The following is a 17,967-nucleotide window of genomic DNA, read 5'->3' on the forward strand; positions in this document are numbered from 1 at the left end:
CAGCTACTCTTAAAAACTGTGAGGTATGTAAGGTTGGTATTATTATTTCCAAGTTATAATGAGAAAACAAGAGCTTGGAGAGAGGACAGAATCTGCAAGTTCCTGGAACTACATACATTTAGCGACTTTTCCCTCCTTTAAGCAAAAACCCCAAATATAGTTTTGAGTGCTCTGGGTTTCAGCCCAGTTTAAGTTCTGGCTCAGCAACCATCACCAAGTGAGGTCCTTTCACAGACCTGCATTTGATCACTACCAGGCCCTCATTATTTTGAATATTTGCATTTCATGGAACTATTCTGTACAATGAATGTACTGATGTACTTCCAGAAGGGAATGTGATGGCGGATACCACATTTCAACCTGTGTGTGTTAATGATTACGGGTTGTTGAAATTGCTCAAAACTGGGTTTAGTTAAATATGAAAATATAGGTACTGGGATCTCCCCAAAAGTCCTTTGACTACAGCCATCGACCATTTTATAATGTGTACTTGGCTTTGAAGTTCTCTGGCTGCAGGGAACTCTAAGGCGAGTATGCCCTCCAGGGAGCAGGGTGCCCAAGCTCAACCCCAACTGACAGTGCGATTCACTAGGTTTGTGACCACAGGCAAATTGCATAACCTCCCTGCACCTCCTCTTCCCGACAGGGAAAACAGGGATAAAAAGTACAACAGTATTCCTCCCAAAGGTGCTGTGAAGATTCAGCCACACAACACTCAGCCTGCCAGAGTAAGACCTGAGTAGGCAGGTTTCACGACATGGTGGGCTAAAGGCTACATTAGTGAGGCACAGAGGGTGCATGTTGGGGCCAGCGGAGTGGGTGTTTACTTTAAATATGTTCTCCTAGTTGAGGGTCTCAACCCAGGTGGTGGTCTGCAAGTCCCTCTCCCAGGGAGGGGCTGTGTGCTGGGAATGCTGTGCACACTAGGGTTATCCAATGATAGAAAGCACTACAAGAAAGAGGAGGAATCAGATGTGGTGCAAGGGACTATCCCACCCAATTAAGAACTGTCCCTTGAATAGAGACATTTCTCTAAAGTACATGTATAAATGACCAAAGAGCAAGTGGAAAGATGTTCGACATCACTAATCTTTATGGAAATGCAAATTACAATCACGTGAGATACCACCACACACCATTAGGATGGCTCTTACAAAAAACAGAAGACGGGTGTTGGTGAGGATGTGGAGAAACTGGAACCTTTATGCACTGTTGATGGGAATATAAACTGGTGTAGTCGTTATGGAAAGCAGTATGGGAGGCAGCTCCTTTCGAATTAAATGTAGAATTACCATATGATCCACAACACCACTTCTGGGTATGCATCCAAAAGATTGAAACGAGGGACTTGTACAGATACTTATAAATCCATATGCATAACAACATTACTCACAATAGCCAAAAGGTGGAAGCAACCCGTGTGTACTGATGAATGAATCGATCAACAGGATGTGGCATATCCATGTAATTAAATATTATTCAGCCTTAAAAAGGAAGGAAATCTCCATTTTGACACATGCTACAACATGGATTAACCTTGAGGATATTATACTAAGTGAAATAAGCCAGTCGCAAAAGAACAAATACAGGGAGGGGCAAAAGTAGGTTTACAGTTGTGAGTATGTGAAACACAGAGTTTATTTTTATATTATTATTTATTATTGTATTATTTTCCATAGGAACAATTGTAAATCCACCTTTGCCTCACCCTGTATTGTTTGAGTCCTCTCATATGCGGTACCTACAGTAGTCAAATTCATAGACAGAAGGTGGAATGGTGGTTGCCCGGGGCTGGGGAGGGGAAGAATGAGTTCGTGTTTCTTGGGTACAGAGTTTCGGTTTTGCAAGATGAAAAGAATTCTGAAGACAGATGGTAATGATGTAAATTACTCAGCACAACGGAACTGTATATTTACCCACGGTTATGAGAATAAATTTTATGTGTATCTTAGCACAATTAAAAAAAGTTGTCCCACCCAAAGTCCAATAGTGTCTCTTTGAGAGATACTGCTAGAATATCTAAAACTGATGAAATATAGATGTTATTTGGTTACAAAAAATTCATTCATACTAGTGAGACCTAAGCTGACTAGTGCATTTGTCATACTTGCCTAGGTTTCCTCTGTGTCTCAGTTGCCAGGTTACGGAGACCCCTAAGATCAGGTTAAGGAACCTCCTCAAGGAGCCAAAAACCCAGCAGTGGGATCAGATGGAGTCACATTATGAAGCTGGTAGCTCTAGTTTCATGGAGTTCTCATTTACTTATAGTAATTAATTTACAAGTTACCCCTACTGATCAATAAGATCACATTAAAGGCAGCAATTTGGGATTTCCAGCTTCAAATGATATTTTCAGATTTCAGTGGGAAACTAAACGGGAAGAAAAAGTTCTTACCTTGTAGATGCACGACTTGGCATTCAGGAAGAAGAGCTCAATGGTGGCATTATCCTTTAGGTAAGAAATGCTTTCTATGTAGAACCTGGAAGAGAAAAACTGCAAATGAATCACAGGAGCACTGATCAGGCAGATAGTCGACCGTTCTTTAAGCTACACGATTGGACACGAGGATATGCACACCATATTCTAAATGAACAAAAGAAAAAGGCATCATCTGTTACTTTCGCATGATTCCTTTCTGAAAGAAAACAGTGTTTTTTGAGTCCATTTACAGCGGGTTAAGACCATCAGGCTTAATAGCCCCTACCGCGGCCAAGAACTGGGCCTGCCATCGACTTCTTAGAGTGGACCTGAATTTGACCACCAAATTTCTTTTCCCTCACCTGCTTTCCTTTAAAAAAAAAAAAATATATATATATATATATATATATATATATAATTTGTATTCAATATTATTTGTTTTCAATATTGTTGCGCTAGATTTTTAAAAGATAATTTCTTCTGCTTAATCAAGTCAGGGGGCCATATTTCTCCTAGAAATGGTTATGACCGCTCTTCCCGAAGGTGGCGATCCATGGTTTGAGTTCCTGCACATCCAGAGGGTTGTGAAAGCGTAACACTGAATTATTAATGCATATTAAGCCAAATGAGAATTTAATTTTTACCCAGATGGAGCTTACAGATTTTTCCCAAGATGAAACATGCTAAAATTATTTAAGTTTACATTAAATAAGCCTTACACGTCAACTGTGGAGTTTATTAAATCCCAATTTAGTGAAGGTCCTTGTACTCACCTAAGGGCCGGCTGCACTAGGGAGAAGGAATTGTCATGAGAGAGGGAAAAAATGACTGAAATGCAGAGCCTTGGAGGGGAGGAGGGCTTTGAGCCGGAGGGGCAGCTCTTGGAGGGCAGTGGATACCTGCCTAGTAGAAACTGGGGACAGACAGCAAGAGGGCGCTGAATGTGAAAAGAGAAGGAACGAATGGTATAATGATGTAGGACAGCATTACAAGGTGATGGGAAGAACCCTGGGGAGGGAGTCAAGGGGCCAGGGATCCGGTCCCGGGTCTGTGAGATTTCGGGTGAGTCACATAATCTCTCTGGGCCTGTTTCCCAGATTGTAAGAGAAGACAACAAGATTCACGCGGGGGTTCTGCATCTAGGAGGTCTACTGTTTTCAAATACTATAAACCAATTCAAATTAAAACAACAATCACAACAGCAAAAACAACAAACCAACATTGTATAAGGCAAACAAAACATGTCCATATGCTAGGTCAAGTGCATGGCCCACGAGTGAGCAACCTTTTGTCCACAGGCTAAGTAAATAATGTGTCCTGTCATTTTTCAAATGTGTACAGAGGCTGTTGTGATTAATACAAATTCATTTAAATTTGTGAGTGATTCCAGAGTAACTTCAAGTGTTAGCAGATAATTTCAATCAACAGATATCAGTGCAATTACCACCATGTGGGAGTCTACAGGATTTTTGGATATTACAATATGGCACTCATTCTTGCAAAGCCTGGGAATGAGAAGGCTGTTTGATCTCTATCATACCCCCTGCCCCACAAAAACAAACAAACAAACAAACAAAGAAATGAAAGCATCTGCCTCCTGGAGCAAGCATTTCAGGACATGGGGGCCTCCATACGGCCTCTGCTGTGGTCTCGGGAACTGCAAAGTTGTATATAACTTTCAGTTCTCTAACAATGGTAACTTGCAATGCAGTAGCAAATGCCACATCTCAAAGCAAGATAAGTTAAATTTAATTTAATTAAAATGTACATCCACTGTAAGGAGCTTCTGGAGAGGGGCAGTCAGAACAGCAAAACAAAAAAGGAAAGAAAGAAAAGGAGGGAAGAAGGGAGGCAGGGAGGGAGAAACTCTGGGAAAAGGAAGAGAGGGGGAGAGGGAGGGATGAGGGGGAGGGGGAGGGAATGCGGGAGGGGAGGGAAGGGAGGGGGGCGGAGGGTCCCACTCTGTGTTTCAGAAGAATGCCAGTTCAGCTGGGCAACTTTCAAGTGTGGCCTATTACAGATGAAGCTTGGTTCATGCTATTCCTCTCACCCACCCACCAAAACAACCCTCCACATCCCAACTCACTCCTGCTCCCTTCAGCCCTTGCTCAGGATCACCACACATTTTATCTGATTCCACTGACTCTCCCACAGAAGAGCTCCTCCTGGCCACCATGACACACTCTGCCTGTTGTGTTGCCTGTGGTCCTGTAATTGCTCCGTGGGATGTCTTACTAGGTAGGCTGCTGCTGCCACCGCCTCCTCGTAGTAAGGCATCTCCAGCACTACCACAGGGTCTGACAAACAGCTCATTAACTGCATATCTGTGACGGAAACACTGATTCTCAACTGCTTTCTCCACTCACCGTTTGTTGGCTAGTTCACCATTGGTGAAATGGGCGATGAAAGCAATGCGGGAGGGAGGAAAAATACACAACTACACGCTTTCCCAGATGTCATGGAATTCTGGGTTAGGGAGCGTTACACTGCGCGGCCAGGCCCTGCCCCCAGGCCCCTTCCCTCACCCTGAACGGGGACAGTTGCTCAAACAAAGCCGCTGCTTGCCTTGACCCCTAAAGCCAGAACGACAGCAGAGGCTTCCTGAGCAATAACCATTTTGAGTCTAAACCTGTTGGGTGTAAAGTAACTTTATTTTCAAAGCCATGCTTTATGTCTTTATTGCGTGTTTTGTAATTCTCAAAAACGAGAGAGTGAAGACATTCTGTCTCTCCAGCCCCTATTTTCTCACCAGTATCTTAGGGAAACACAACAATTCCCCTTTCAACTCTCTAATGGAAAACTGAAATGAGATGGCAAATTCTCATTATTATTATTTTTTTTTTTTCTGCGACAGCTTTCACTTCCACTGAGGTCTGTGTTGTCTGGCTGTCCAAGAGGCAGGAATGTAGAGGAAATAACAAGCATATTCTCAGATGGAGGAAAAAAAATCACCTCCTCTTGACAGAAATTGTAAAGCAGTTTCCTGCTAACCTTTATCACCAAGAAACAGCCTGGAAAACCCTGTGAGTTCCAGGCCTGTCATAGTGTTATTCTGTAACCTTGGATATTTAACCTCAGCCTGAGGTTTCCATCTGTGCCAGGGAGCTGGTGAGTCAAAACTGCCTAGAGAAAAACAGACCTCAGACATCTCAGTCCACGCTGAGGCCCCGTGCACCGGGGAGGAGTAACTTTTAGGGAAATGGGGAATGGCGGTGGTTTCAGTTCAAAGTTGAAATTTTCAATTTCCTTCTTTTTTTTTTTTTTATAGCCAGTTCTGTTTTTATTCTGTCTGTTTTTACATTTTCCTGAGAGCCTTGTCAAAGGTCCTCCTTTTCAGCAGCAGGTGGCAATGTTGCATTTCTTAAACTACCAGTGTTGCAGCTTGCCCAAGCACCCAGTTCACAAAGAAAATTCCAGGTTTCTGGGTGAACCCAAGAACATGAGTGATTCGCAGGTTCAGAGTGTCTGAATGGACAATTCCAAGTCTGGTTCTGTATTAACCATGGGTTATTAACAAGACATCTGGGGCCTCCCAGCATTCAGTTCCTAGAGAGAGTAGAGGACTCACCGTGAGCATGACTCTCCCGTGCAGACCAACCCATCGGGAGCCCACACCCCATTCCCGTCTCTTCTGTGGACTCTCACCCTCAGGGCCACTATCCGCCTACCCTAACTGCTCCGGGGCCAGGACAGAACAACTTGGGACGGCCCCTGTGCCCCAAAGTCCTCCAAAATAATTCAAAGCAGCCAGTCCTCACCCATTCCTTCCGCAGAAACAACAATACAAGCTCTTACCCACAGTTCCCTGTCCCTCCTGTCCCTCTGCCTCCTGACAGAGCCTGGTGCACCACACCACCCCCTGCCCCTCGGCCTGGCATGCCCCCTCCTCTTGGGAACTACAAGTAGCAAACTGTCTTCAATGGCAGCTGTCTCCGGACCTGCGGGCCTCACCGTACCTGAATCATAACAAAACCCACACTTGAACAGGTTCTTCAGCAGATGTACAGGACTGAATCTTAGGACTTTTTCTGAAGCAAAGAGAATGGTGTTCCAGGCCAAGGGGACACCCTGGCCGAGAGTGTTCTTTGGGCTCCATGAACGATGTCACATAAAACCTGGCCCAGGGGATCCCAACCCAACAATGTTTTATCACACTGTCTGAAGTAGGAATCAATATGTGCTATGTCATTATGCATGTGCACTCATTAAACACTCAAGAGGCCCTGAAGCCTCTGCCTTGTGGAAGCCTCAGAGTGCAGCGGACTGGACACAGCTCAGCCAGATGACATCAGCCAGACTCTCTCCTCGGGCCCCTCGCTCCTCTTCCCTCTCACATCCACCCCCTGGCACTGGGGAATCACTGACTATTTACAGTGAGTGTTAATTAAATGGACCAGCGATTTCATTCTGTAATAAACAGAAATGTCACATTTGGAATGCTGACTTTTGGTAGCAAAAAGGAGTGATCCTAATGAGAAGGATAATTGAGACTGCTGTGAGTTTCTGCGGCCAAATCTCTCTGATGATTACAATTTCAACAGAACTGAAATCTTAACTGGGACGCCCAGTGGAGGTCTGGCAAGCTCTGTTAGCAGGCACCTCATTTTAGACCCATGCCATCGCTGCCCCGTAAGGGGCAGGAAATTGCAACCGGGGTCGCCCCCTAGTCGGGAAAGACACTAACAGGCAGGTTATGAACTGGATGTATATCCCCTCCTCTGAATTTAAGCTTCCTCCTTCGGTTTCTCTATCGCCCACCTCAGTTTATCGTTTGTGAAAGGCTACGTTTCAGGAGACAGACCTCATCTCCCTTTATTTTCCTACAAACAGTGCAGGTGACCAGAGCTCCAGGGACACGTGGGGAGATAATTACAGGAACAGCCCAGACACAGACGAAGCACTCCGAGCACAAACTTCTATCTACACGAAGAGAGGGAGACCTCCTTAGGTGGGCTGGTAAATGTTCCTCGTGTGTGTGTGTGTGTGTTTTTTTTTACTTGACCTATTTCTCAAGCCTGCCTGGTGGATGCTCTCAGAGGATCATTGTTCTCCAGTTTGGGGAGCCTGCCACACAGCACTAACAAAGGTCTTTTGCTGAATGGGATTTCAGTCCTACAGTGATCACTGGACTGCTTGTGAGGTGTGTGTGTGAGAGGTAAGGAGATGAGGAAGGTGAGGCGCGGCAGGCCTGCAGAAGTCTCCTCACAGCATATGCCAAGGATATCCTCAGTGTGATTATCGGAGTCCAGGAAAACCGTTAAGTAGGGGAAGAGGTGAAATTTCTAAAAAAAGATGCTCTGTGGCAACATACAGGGGCCAAGGCCAGAAGCAGAGATGAGCACAGAGATTTCAGAACTGGGACACGTTTGTGAAGGCCCTCGCTACAGCCAAGGGGGTGTGCGTGGAAAGGAAGGTAGGGAGGCAACAACTAGTTAAGATGCAGACACTACAGGAATTAGTGACTGAGGGTAGAGAAGGTAGCAGGTGGGAGGGAGCAGGTGACATCAAGGTTGATGCTCAAGTTTCTGGTTTGGGGGGCTAGTGTGGGTGGTGGTGCCAATAAGAGAGACAAGGAGGTACCACAGACAGAAAAGTAAGTTTGGGGACAGAAAGTTGACATCATCTGATCCAGGCGGAAGGGAGCAGAGAAGCACCTGTGGAATTGGGGGCCTACAGACCTCTGCTGACCGCAGGGTGAAGGGACCAGGGGCTGGTCTGTCACAGAGTGTGGACTCTGTGGGATGAGGGAAGGGAGGCAGCAAGTGCAGACCCATCTTCGCAACCTTTGCTGTGAACCAAAGGAGAAGCAAAGGGTAGTGGCTGGAAGAGGAAGCAAGTCGGGAGGGCATTTTCTTCTTAGGGTAGGAGCAAGGTGGCCATGTTGGGGAGGGATCCACGGAGAAGCAGCTGCTTCAAACAGAGAAAAGGAGAGGGAAGAGGGGAGGTGGAGGGGGCAAGCTCTCAGAGGGGCTGGAACGGAAGGACGCATGAACCTGCCAGCCTTGGATGATGGGAGAGCAACGGTCACTCTTCCTCTTCCCATGTCCGTGTATGCGCGCGCAGTGGGTGGGTGAGAAGGCCACAGAGATGAAGTGGATACAATTAAGTTTGTGGGTAAAGATAGGGAGGTCTGAGGGAGATCACTTGTGCTAGCTTTCGGCTCCTCTGCAAAATCATGAGCCATGCTACCTTCTCGGAGCAAAGGGGGTGAGCTCTCGTTTGGCACCTGCAGCGAGAGGGAAGGAAAGCCGCTGTGGGCAGGCAGAGGCCCCAAACAGGCACACAGTGGGCGATCTCTGTGAGCCTGGTCACAGTCAGCCATGCACCAACAGGCGGCTGTGTGATTCCACTCCCCACCCCGCCACCGCGTGCGGCAGCTCCAGGGCAGAAATAAAACAAGAGTATGACGGACTGACCCAACCCAACTGGGATGTGTGTGTGCATGCATACCTGTGTAGACATGTATGTACCTGTGCCATGGAGCAAGAGGAGGTAAGCTCCAGGGTAAAGGAGTGGTTGCAAGGGTGCACAGTGGGGTTTGGATCGAATTGGCAAAGAGATGATGACAGGCACAGCTGCTAGGACCTTACAAGTTGGAGAAAATGCATATATACTTCTCCTTTACTTGATGCGGAGTTTCCAACATGCTGCCAAGCTCTGACTGTGGGTTTGCCCTTCAGGAGCTGCTCTGCCAATGGTGTCTGAGTTGGCGGCGCTGAACAGGTACGCCAGGCCCGGGAGGGCTGCTCTGCACGCGCCTCGCTCCCGGTGCTACGTGCATCTGTCCCCACCACCATCGCTACAGACAGATGCTGGTTCTGCAGACATGGCGAAGTGCGGATCGCGAGATCAGCCAAGGTCATGGATCTTGACTTGGGTGCCTCTGGCCCTCCTCACAAAGGGAGCGACCGTGGCAGTCTCCGATGAACAACTGCAGTGTCACTTTTCACTTAGGAGGCAGGCAGCCTGGTGAGCGGGGCAGAGCCCGAGGTTTGGCATCAGCTCTGACTGAACAGATGCTGTAACTTACTAGTCATGCTGGAGGCAGAATTTACCTGACACTCCTGGGCACCCATCTCCTATTTTTCATTAGGAATAATAAGTAATTCCTGCTTCAAGGGTTGTTGTGAAGATTAAAAATCATCCTGAAAAACAGATAGTCCCCTTCTCTCTGACCCTTTTCCTTTTTAGGTAATTAGTAAGACTTAGAAGCCACAGTGGTCATTCCTGGTGATTTGACTAATGAGTTGCAGGGAGCAGATCCCTTTTAGGCTTTTTTGGGTCAATGAAGGTGCATTCTTAGTCCTACGTCCTACCATTTTGGGAAAGTTCTGTAGTGTCACACAGCTTGAGGCCCTCCAAGGAAGAAATGTTCATTAAAAAGACGTTCTGGCTTCAAGGCTGAGGCAGAATTCTCTGAGTTCAAATTCACATGATTTAATATCCTTGGGCTCTATTTTTCCTGTTCGGTTGGCTGGAGGCAGTAAGTCTGCCCTCCCTCTCACAGATGTTTTGTTTTGAGTATGCTTTACAGAGGAAGAATATATAAATGCCAAATAGCACATAAATGTCAAACAACAAATCATGCTGGGATGGCAGCCCAAACGCAGAACCTCAGTGACACAGGGTTAATATTGCCACTCGATGAATTCCTAAAACTGAGCTTTAAGGTGGCTGGTATTTTCCACGGTCTCTTTTCTCAGGTGGTTTTATTCCACTTTTCCACAAAGGCTAATGTACACATGTTAGACAGATGTAATATAGAGATGTTTAAACAAAAGCAGAAAGGCTATGAGGGACCAGGAGGCCAGGCTGCTCCCAGAGACGTGTGTGTGACGGATGCTCCTGTTAGAAAGGTCAGCGTCGCCGCACAGGGAAAGTGCTCAGCTGGATGGAAACCCTTGTTTGGACTCTAGCCTATTCCAGGTTTGGGTCTTTTAGGAAGACAATATATCATACTACTCCTCTGGAGAAAAGGGCCTTGGGCATCCCCAGAAAGGTACCAAGTTGTAAGTTGGGATTTCTCCCCAGGCTGAGCACCAAGGTAAAAATGCAGAATTCACCTTCATGGGAGAATCTGCCTTCTCTCTCGGAGAAAACAAACTACTGGTGTTCCGTTCCTACACTGTTCAGCCAACGGGAAAGTGGGGATTCAGGGCCATGTAGTTTCTGGGAGCCAGAATCCCCTGTGGCCAGTGCTCAGGTAACACCCACCCTGGGAGGCAGGTGCAATAGATCAAGTCACAGAAGATATGGAGAAGGGAGGGTAGACAAGAGATTTTGGAAGTAGAGGCTAAGAACTAATGCACATAAGAATTTGAGGAAGAAGAAAGCTTCAAGACCAAAAGCCTAGATGATGAGAATAGTAATGTCACAGATTTGAAGGGACCACAAGAGATTTGCAGAAGTGGGAGTAGGTGGGAAGACAATGAATCTGGCTTTGGACCTGCTGAGGTTGAAATTCTCAGGTGACCAAGAAATAACTGGAAATAGGAACGTGAGGCTTTCCAGAAAGATCTGCTCTTGCGATGAGCTGGAGAAGGACCTCTGCCTTGTGGTCATACTGTTAGAAGTCTGTCCCTACATGAGCACGTGGAGAGCTTTTCCTAAGGAGCGTTCTGTGAGGTGCCCGCTGCGGCCAGCTAGGAAAACGAGACGCCATGGCAGAGGGGTTTTCATTCGTCCAATCCCAGGTCTCTCTGTTGTCAGCATCGGTTCTGCTTCTGCAGCTTCCTCTGTGTGTCTGGTCTCACAAACAGAAGTCAGTGTGGAGTGATTTGAAACCATCTGCATGTTCTCAGAGACAAAACACTTCACCTGGCAACCTCACGGTGCCCCAAGCTTTCCTCTAGCAGGGTGTCCAACGCACGTGGTCCAGGATGTCTATGAATGGGACCCAGCATAGTCATAAATTTACTTAAAACATTATGAGACTTTTTTTTGTGATTATGTGTCACAGTGTATTTATGTGGCCCAAGATAACTCTTCTTCCTCCAGTGTGGTCTAGAGATGATAAAAAGTTGGACACCTCTGCCTAAGGCTTGGTTCCCCCAACTCACAAATAACTCGGCCCATCGCAGGCACCTGAAAAAAAACCTGACATACAAGCAGCCCGGTATTTTCTCCTCTTAGTTTACAATGTTCAAAAGCCTCAGGAAGGAGGAAACAGCCTAATGCACGTATGGCAAATGTGCTCAGCCACCTTCCATTACAGGTTACTCTTTGCTTTATAACGTTACTTTTCCATTTATCTGAGAAAATGCAGACACCATTCAAAAGAACATGACATTGAAATCGTGCCCAACAATAATAAAAATGGTGAAGATTGGCTCTGATATGTTCACAGCTGTTAAACAAATAAAAAAGCCATTAGCCCTGGCTGGGTGGCTCAATTGGTTGGAACAGCACCCCATACACCAAAAGACTGTGGGTTAGATTCCCAGCCAGGGCATATACCTAGGTTGCAGGTTCTGCTCCTGGTCAGGCACATATGGGAGGCAGATGATCTATGCTTTTCTCTTTCCCTCTCTTTCTCTCCCCTCATCGCACCCCCTCCCCACCCGCTCTAAGATCAATAAACATATCTTCCAGTGAGGATTAAAAAAATTTTTTTAAGTCATTAAATGCAAGTTTAAGTTTACCTCACCAGCTGTGTAAAGACACACACTCCTGCCTGTTAAATGGGGCCCCTAACTCTGCTTTTAGCCCCTCCTAATGCCTCCTGCGGTATCAGCATGGCTATGGCCAAAACTGCACTCCTGGCCGTGCTCTTTCAGAACTGAATTGTAAATCGGTGTCCTGCTCTCACACGTCTGTTCACATATTTTAAAAGAGCTGGGTCCATGGAGTGTGTGGAAAGGCCAGTGTCCACTGGAAGACTGAGGCACTCATGCCACATGTCTCTGCAATTGTGTTTCAATGAAGGTTCTGGACTGAAACCTTATGAAGCCAGAGGGTTCTGGCTCCACCAACTACCGCTCAGATTCTAGTTTTGCTACAATTTGTACCTTTCCCCAGAAACCATGACCTTGATGCCCTCTGGCTTCACACAACCTTCTGCAAACCAATGTGCTAAGTCTGGTCGACTTCCTAAGATTGTTGCAAATATTAGCTACAAGAAGCAAATCCAGCTCTCTGCAGTCACAAAATAAAACTTAACAACTTCACAAGATTAGTAAATAGGAAATGCCTATTGTTTCTGATATTATAGTATATCATATCCATATTATATCCTCCACTACCAGAGAATGCATTGATCTGTGGTTTACTGCTTGGGTTCAATCACTCCTTTTTGGGATAAATTGGTAAGTTTCAAGAGGCCAAGTGGCACTTGTGATAGAAGGAAAGAAAATATGCTGCTTCAAATGGCCACCAAAACAGAATCTACAAGTGTGTATTATTTTAAGAGACCCAGTTTAGTTTGAGATATATGCCTCACCCAAAAAGTAAATAAATTTTAAAAAACCTTGTTTCTTTATTCCACCCAAGCATCCTATGCAAGAGCACAAACATGTATGTCTGTGCACACACACACACTGACATGCCTTACACACTCACGCTCTATTTTATATCTACTGGAAATGTAGCTATGTCATGACCTCTATCCCTGGTAATGAATCAAGACAAACTTGATTTTCCTTTCTTTTGATCACTATACCCTCCCAGAATTTCCTGACAAATAAAAAAAGAGTAGAAAGACGAGACGAAAGAGTAGAGAAACGAAAGAGTAGATACCAGGTGTACATACCTGACACAGAAGTATAAAACCACTGGTCCTGACTTTTTGGGAAAGTCATGTTCCAATACTCTTCGATCTAGCTGAAGCCAGTTTAAGTGCCCCCTGAGGAAAATAGAGACAAATTGATTAGGGCTTTGGATTTTGCAGACGTTTCTTGGAACAAAGGTGTATGTGCAGCAGAATGGCCTGGATCACAGCTAAATGTGGACCTTTCCCTCACTATTATGTTTTTAGTATTTGAAGAACCCAGGGAAATATCTAGGGAACAGTGTGTGAGTAGGCGATACGGTGTGATGTGAGGAAGGAGAGTGACACCCAGAGTCAGGGGTTAGAGAGCTGCCGCCCGCGGCAGAGGCCGCACTAGGCTGCACTAAAATGAAAATGTAATCACGCTCTCTCGCCCGGAATTCCCGTCCCACCGTGCTATGGGCTGCCTTTATTCCTGAAAGACTCAAAACACACTTTAGAATTATGATGTCAATCTTCACAACATTTTGCTGGAAGCAGATGGGTTGAAAAGCCAATAGTGGTCAGTTTCTTAAAGAATTAAACTTACATCTACCATACGACCTAGCCATTCTTATCCTACGTGTTTACCCAAGAAAAATGAAAGCATATGGCTAAGCCATGAAAAGACTTTCACACACAGATGTTCAGAAATACATTATTTTTCATAGCTCAAAACTTGAATCAACCCAAATGTTTATCGACAAGGGAAATGTATCAACAAATTATGATACGATTATATAATGGAATACTATGCAGCAACAAAGACAATGCACTATTGATGCACAGAATAACATAGATGAATCTCAAGATAATAATGCTAAGTAAAAGCAGCCAGACAAGAAAAGAGTACAAATTGTATGATTCCATTTAGATGAAACTCTAGAAAGTGCAAATTAATCTACAGTGACAGAAAGCAGATGGGTGGTTGCCTGAGGTGTGGGGAGGTTAGAGGGAGTTATTATGGGGATGGGGGACATTAAAAAAATTTTGAGAGAGTGATGGATTATGTCCATTACATCTTGATGATGGGGATAGTTTATTTCTGCTTACATGTGTCAAAACTAATCAACTTGTGCACTTCTAACGTATGTCGTTTATTATATGTCAGTTATGCCTCATTACAGTTATTTTAAACAGTGGACCACAGAGACACTTGATGATATACAAATGGAGCAACTTGTGCATTTCTTTCTCCCTCACCTCCTTCTATCTCTACTTTCATAAATGTCAACTGACCACCTTGTCTGATAAAGGGTCTGGAGATGCAGCAGAGAGTAAAGTAAACATGATCCCTTTTCCTCTCAAGCTTATACGCTTTTAAGGAGACACTCAACCACTACTTCCACAATTAATTACACAATAACTAACAGTATTAGGGCCATGAGTTATGAGAACATGTGAGGGTCTCATCTAGTTTGGGGGTCTGAGAAGCACTGCCTGATGTTTGAGTGAGATCTGAAAAATTGCCCGAGTTAACTCAGCCAAGAGGAAGGGGAACCACTTTCCAGGCAGAAGGACCAGCATGTGCTAAAGGCTCTGAGGTGAGAAGAAACCCCACAAGTTAGTGTCACGTCAGTAGAAAGGGAGGAGGCTGGAGAGGGGCTGGGACCAGCTACGGGGGCCTTGGAGGCCACGATGAGAAGGCTGGTCTTTGAAGAGCGAGGCAGAGCCACGTTACAGGTATGAGCAGAGCAATCTGCCCCTCCTTTTCCCTCCTCCTCGCCCAATCTCAGTCCATCACTGCGGAGAATGCAGAGCCCTCCAATCTCCTTTGCTTAGTAAACTCATTCTGATCACACACAACTGACAGCACAGCATCTCTTCACGTGCCCAATGCTGAATGACACCGATGTTTAAGTGCATGGGCACAAGTGAAGGCACTTATTCTGTGCAGGATAAGAAGCAAAAGCTGTCTGTATTGCCCTGCTATAATGTTCGCTCCTCAAAGCATGTGCTTGCCTCCAAAAAATGAAAGAAAACGTGTGAGGGGCTCCTATCTCCATTTTAAGAATTCATTTAAGTAGTACCTTTGGCATACATGCACGAGTCTCTCTCTCACTTAAGCCCACACCTGTGGCCTAGGGCTGACATTTGGATCTACTTCTTTTTTCTCCTTTTGAGAATCTCCATCAGGAAATAAAATTTTTCTATAAACCTTATTTTCATTTTTGTTTACTCTTCTGTGAACACAGTAAGGGTGAAACATAGCAGGAAAAAAAGTTTTTTACGTAAAATGACTGGAACAACTTCTTCTCGAAAGGTGGGATAAATTCCCAGCCAAGTAGAACATGGACCTGCACAGAGAAGGCCAGGGCACCAACTTCGTTTCTGGCCTTACTGACAATGCTGACCTTTGTGCCTTAGCTCATGTTGTTCCCTCTGCCTACAGTGCTCTTCTTCTCCTTCATTGACCCTTGCTTCAAGACCCAGCTCTCCTGTGCCTCCTCCAGAAAGCCTCCCCTGACGCACCTTCCCCACACCACACGCCAGCCTGGGACCGGGCTCTCGTAGCGCCCAGGCTGGGCACACCTGTGCTGCGGCACTTCCCGCAGTTCAGGCAGTGTACTCTGCGATGCCTTCTTCTCCCGGACAGACTTTTCGCATCTGAAAAACACAGCGAGATCTACCTCATAGAATAAAAGTGTGTGTTTTTCATCAACTAGAAGGTGTTAAGACAAATGTGAGAGACCTAATTATTGGTAATAAGAAGCTCCAGCCACTCCTTTCCTGCCTCTGAAAATGTCCCAAATCTCCCAGGATCTGCTCCATGTGCTCAGCCTCCTGCACGCAGGCCATATGCACGCTCTGCGTGATGACTTTGATCATGCTGCTGCTCCTAATTGGAACAGTCTCTCCATCTTCTTTATCTGAACGCTAGCCATTGTTCGAGGCTGAGTTCAGTGCAGTCTTTTTGTGAAGCCTCCCTTGATTGCCTAAGTCTGGGCTTTCTTTCAAACTCCTCCAGAACTTCTGGTTTGTGTCGTCTGCAAGGCATTTATAGTGCAGTCTTGTACATTTAGTTATTTAAAAAAATATGACCTGTCTCTCCAACAAAGTTGTAAGTTTTCAACATTTAAAAAAAAAAATCATCCCAGAACCAAGCACAAGATCTGGCAAAAATACTAGGTGCTCAAAAGCCCTTGCTCAATGATTGGATGACAACTTCCAAAAGCAACTGATCTATGCCAAGATTTTTTTTTTTTAAGATTTTATTTATTAATTTTTAGAGAGATGGGAAGGGAGGGAAAAAGAGAGGGAGGGAAACATCCATGTGCAAGAGATACAACAACCAGTTGCCTCTCTCACGCCCCCAACCGGGCTCCTGGTCCCCAACCCAGGCAAGTGCCCTGACTGGGAATCGAACCAGCAACATTTCGATTTGTGGGCCGGCATTCAATCACTAAGCCACACCAGCCAGGGTGCAGATCTTAATTTACAAAGAAAACTGAGCAATCACATGGAGAGGTCAATGCCATGGAAAGTAAAACTGAATGTTATTCCAAGTTCCCCTAGAAACGAGAGGCATACCACGCCAGGTAGGGCCACAAGAGAAAGCACCAGTGCCAATCATGAGGCAAAAAAGGAATAAGGAGGCATAGCTTTTATTGGGGTTCCCATGGGAAAGACAAGGCAAGGCAAGGCAGGGCAAACAGCCTAGGGGCTAAGGCTGCCCCCAGCTGCTTGGTGCCTGGCCCTGAGTTGATTCAGGACAGGGATCTCCTTGGCCTGGTGTGTGAGTGAGATAAAGGGAGTGGGTCAGAGAGCGGGCTCTGGACAGAGGGAGAGATGTAAACAACTCTAGCTGATAGTCTGGCTCTATAATTAACGGGTGTCAAATAAATATAGAATCTAAGAAAACTCAGGATAGCAATCCCTCCAATGACCACGTATATTTAAATTTATTCTTTTGCTTTACAGTAATTCTTGATAAACAGTCTGATGGAAATGACATCTGCATAATCCCCCAGAAATAAACGCTCCCCCCACCCCAGTGGCACAGGACTGACCACGCAGACTGCTGGGACTCCTCCTTGGTCTCCGAGGGATACAGTTCGTTTGTTGAAGAACCTCAAAGTGGGAACATTTTGCATGAAGAGACACTGAGATAGGTGTCACTTGGCCACCACTCTGTTGGGTTTGCTCATGGCCTATTCTTCCTCATCCATGTTAACAGAGGACAAAAGAGGGATGGGTTTCCGCTCTAGGTAATTTTACTCCCCACATTAAACTTTTTTAAAGGATAATATTTTAGCAGTGAATTTATTTAACTGGAAATTTCTGTCCCTAGCCATATACTAGTTTAGCATTTGTCAAGTAATGAACTGACTAGAAAGGAGAAAAATGGTCAGGAAGCAGAGAGAACAAGAAGGCCAGAATCAACCCTATAGCCTTTAAGGAACAATAAATTTCCTTTCTCCACCCCGCTATTTGAATGAACGCCGTGACCCCAGTTTGGTGAGGGTCGGCATGAGGGGAACACATGCCGGGTTCTGATGTCCAGGGAGCAGGAGGCTCCCCCGTATCTGGGGTGCTGGGGCCCTCACACCAATGTCTTTCCACTGAAGGGACATGTGACTCACCCAAGGTTCCTTATGAAAACTGCTCAATATGTAGACAAAAGCCAAGAGGCGGGTTAAAAAGCAACCTGGAAACCTTGGCTCTGAAACCACGCCCTCTGGCTGCAATAGGACTTGTTGAAACATTTTCTGCTCATCGTATGGGGTTCAAAGTCCTATTTCCTACACCCAGCGGTACCAAGAATTCCTCACTTTCGAGGACTTCTTCTTTCCCACGACATCTC

General features: G+C 45.6%; 1 protein-coding gene across 1 annotated transcript in view; it reads right to left on the reverse strand.

The window, feature by feature from the left end:
• Window positions 1–17,967, reverse strand: part of FRMD4A (FERM domain containing 4A) — a 208,710-nt gene that overhangs the window by 119,786 nt on the left and 70,957 nt on the right. The window contains exons 4-5 of the mRNA XM_054593170.1: window positions 13,167–13,259; window positions 2,396–2,480 (exon numbers count right to left, since the gene is read on the reverse strand). Of these exons, the coding sequence (XP_054449145.1) occupies window positions 2,396–2,480; window positions 13,167–13,259 (178 nt within the window). The remainder of the gene's footprint in view (window positions 1–2,395; window positions 2,481–13,166; window positions 13,260–17,967) is intronic.

This window comes from Pteronotus mesoamericanus, unplaced genomic scaffold (genome assembly GCF_021234165.1).
Source record: "Pteronotus mesoamericanus isolate MK-2021 breed Mesoamerican mustached bat unplaced genomic scaffold, CSHL_Meso_final contig_130, whole genome shotgun sequence".
Lineage (NCBI taxonomy): Eukaryota > Metazoa > Chordata > Mammalia > Chiroptera > Mormoopidae > Pteronotus > Pteronotus mesoamericanus.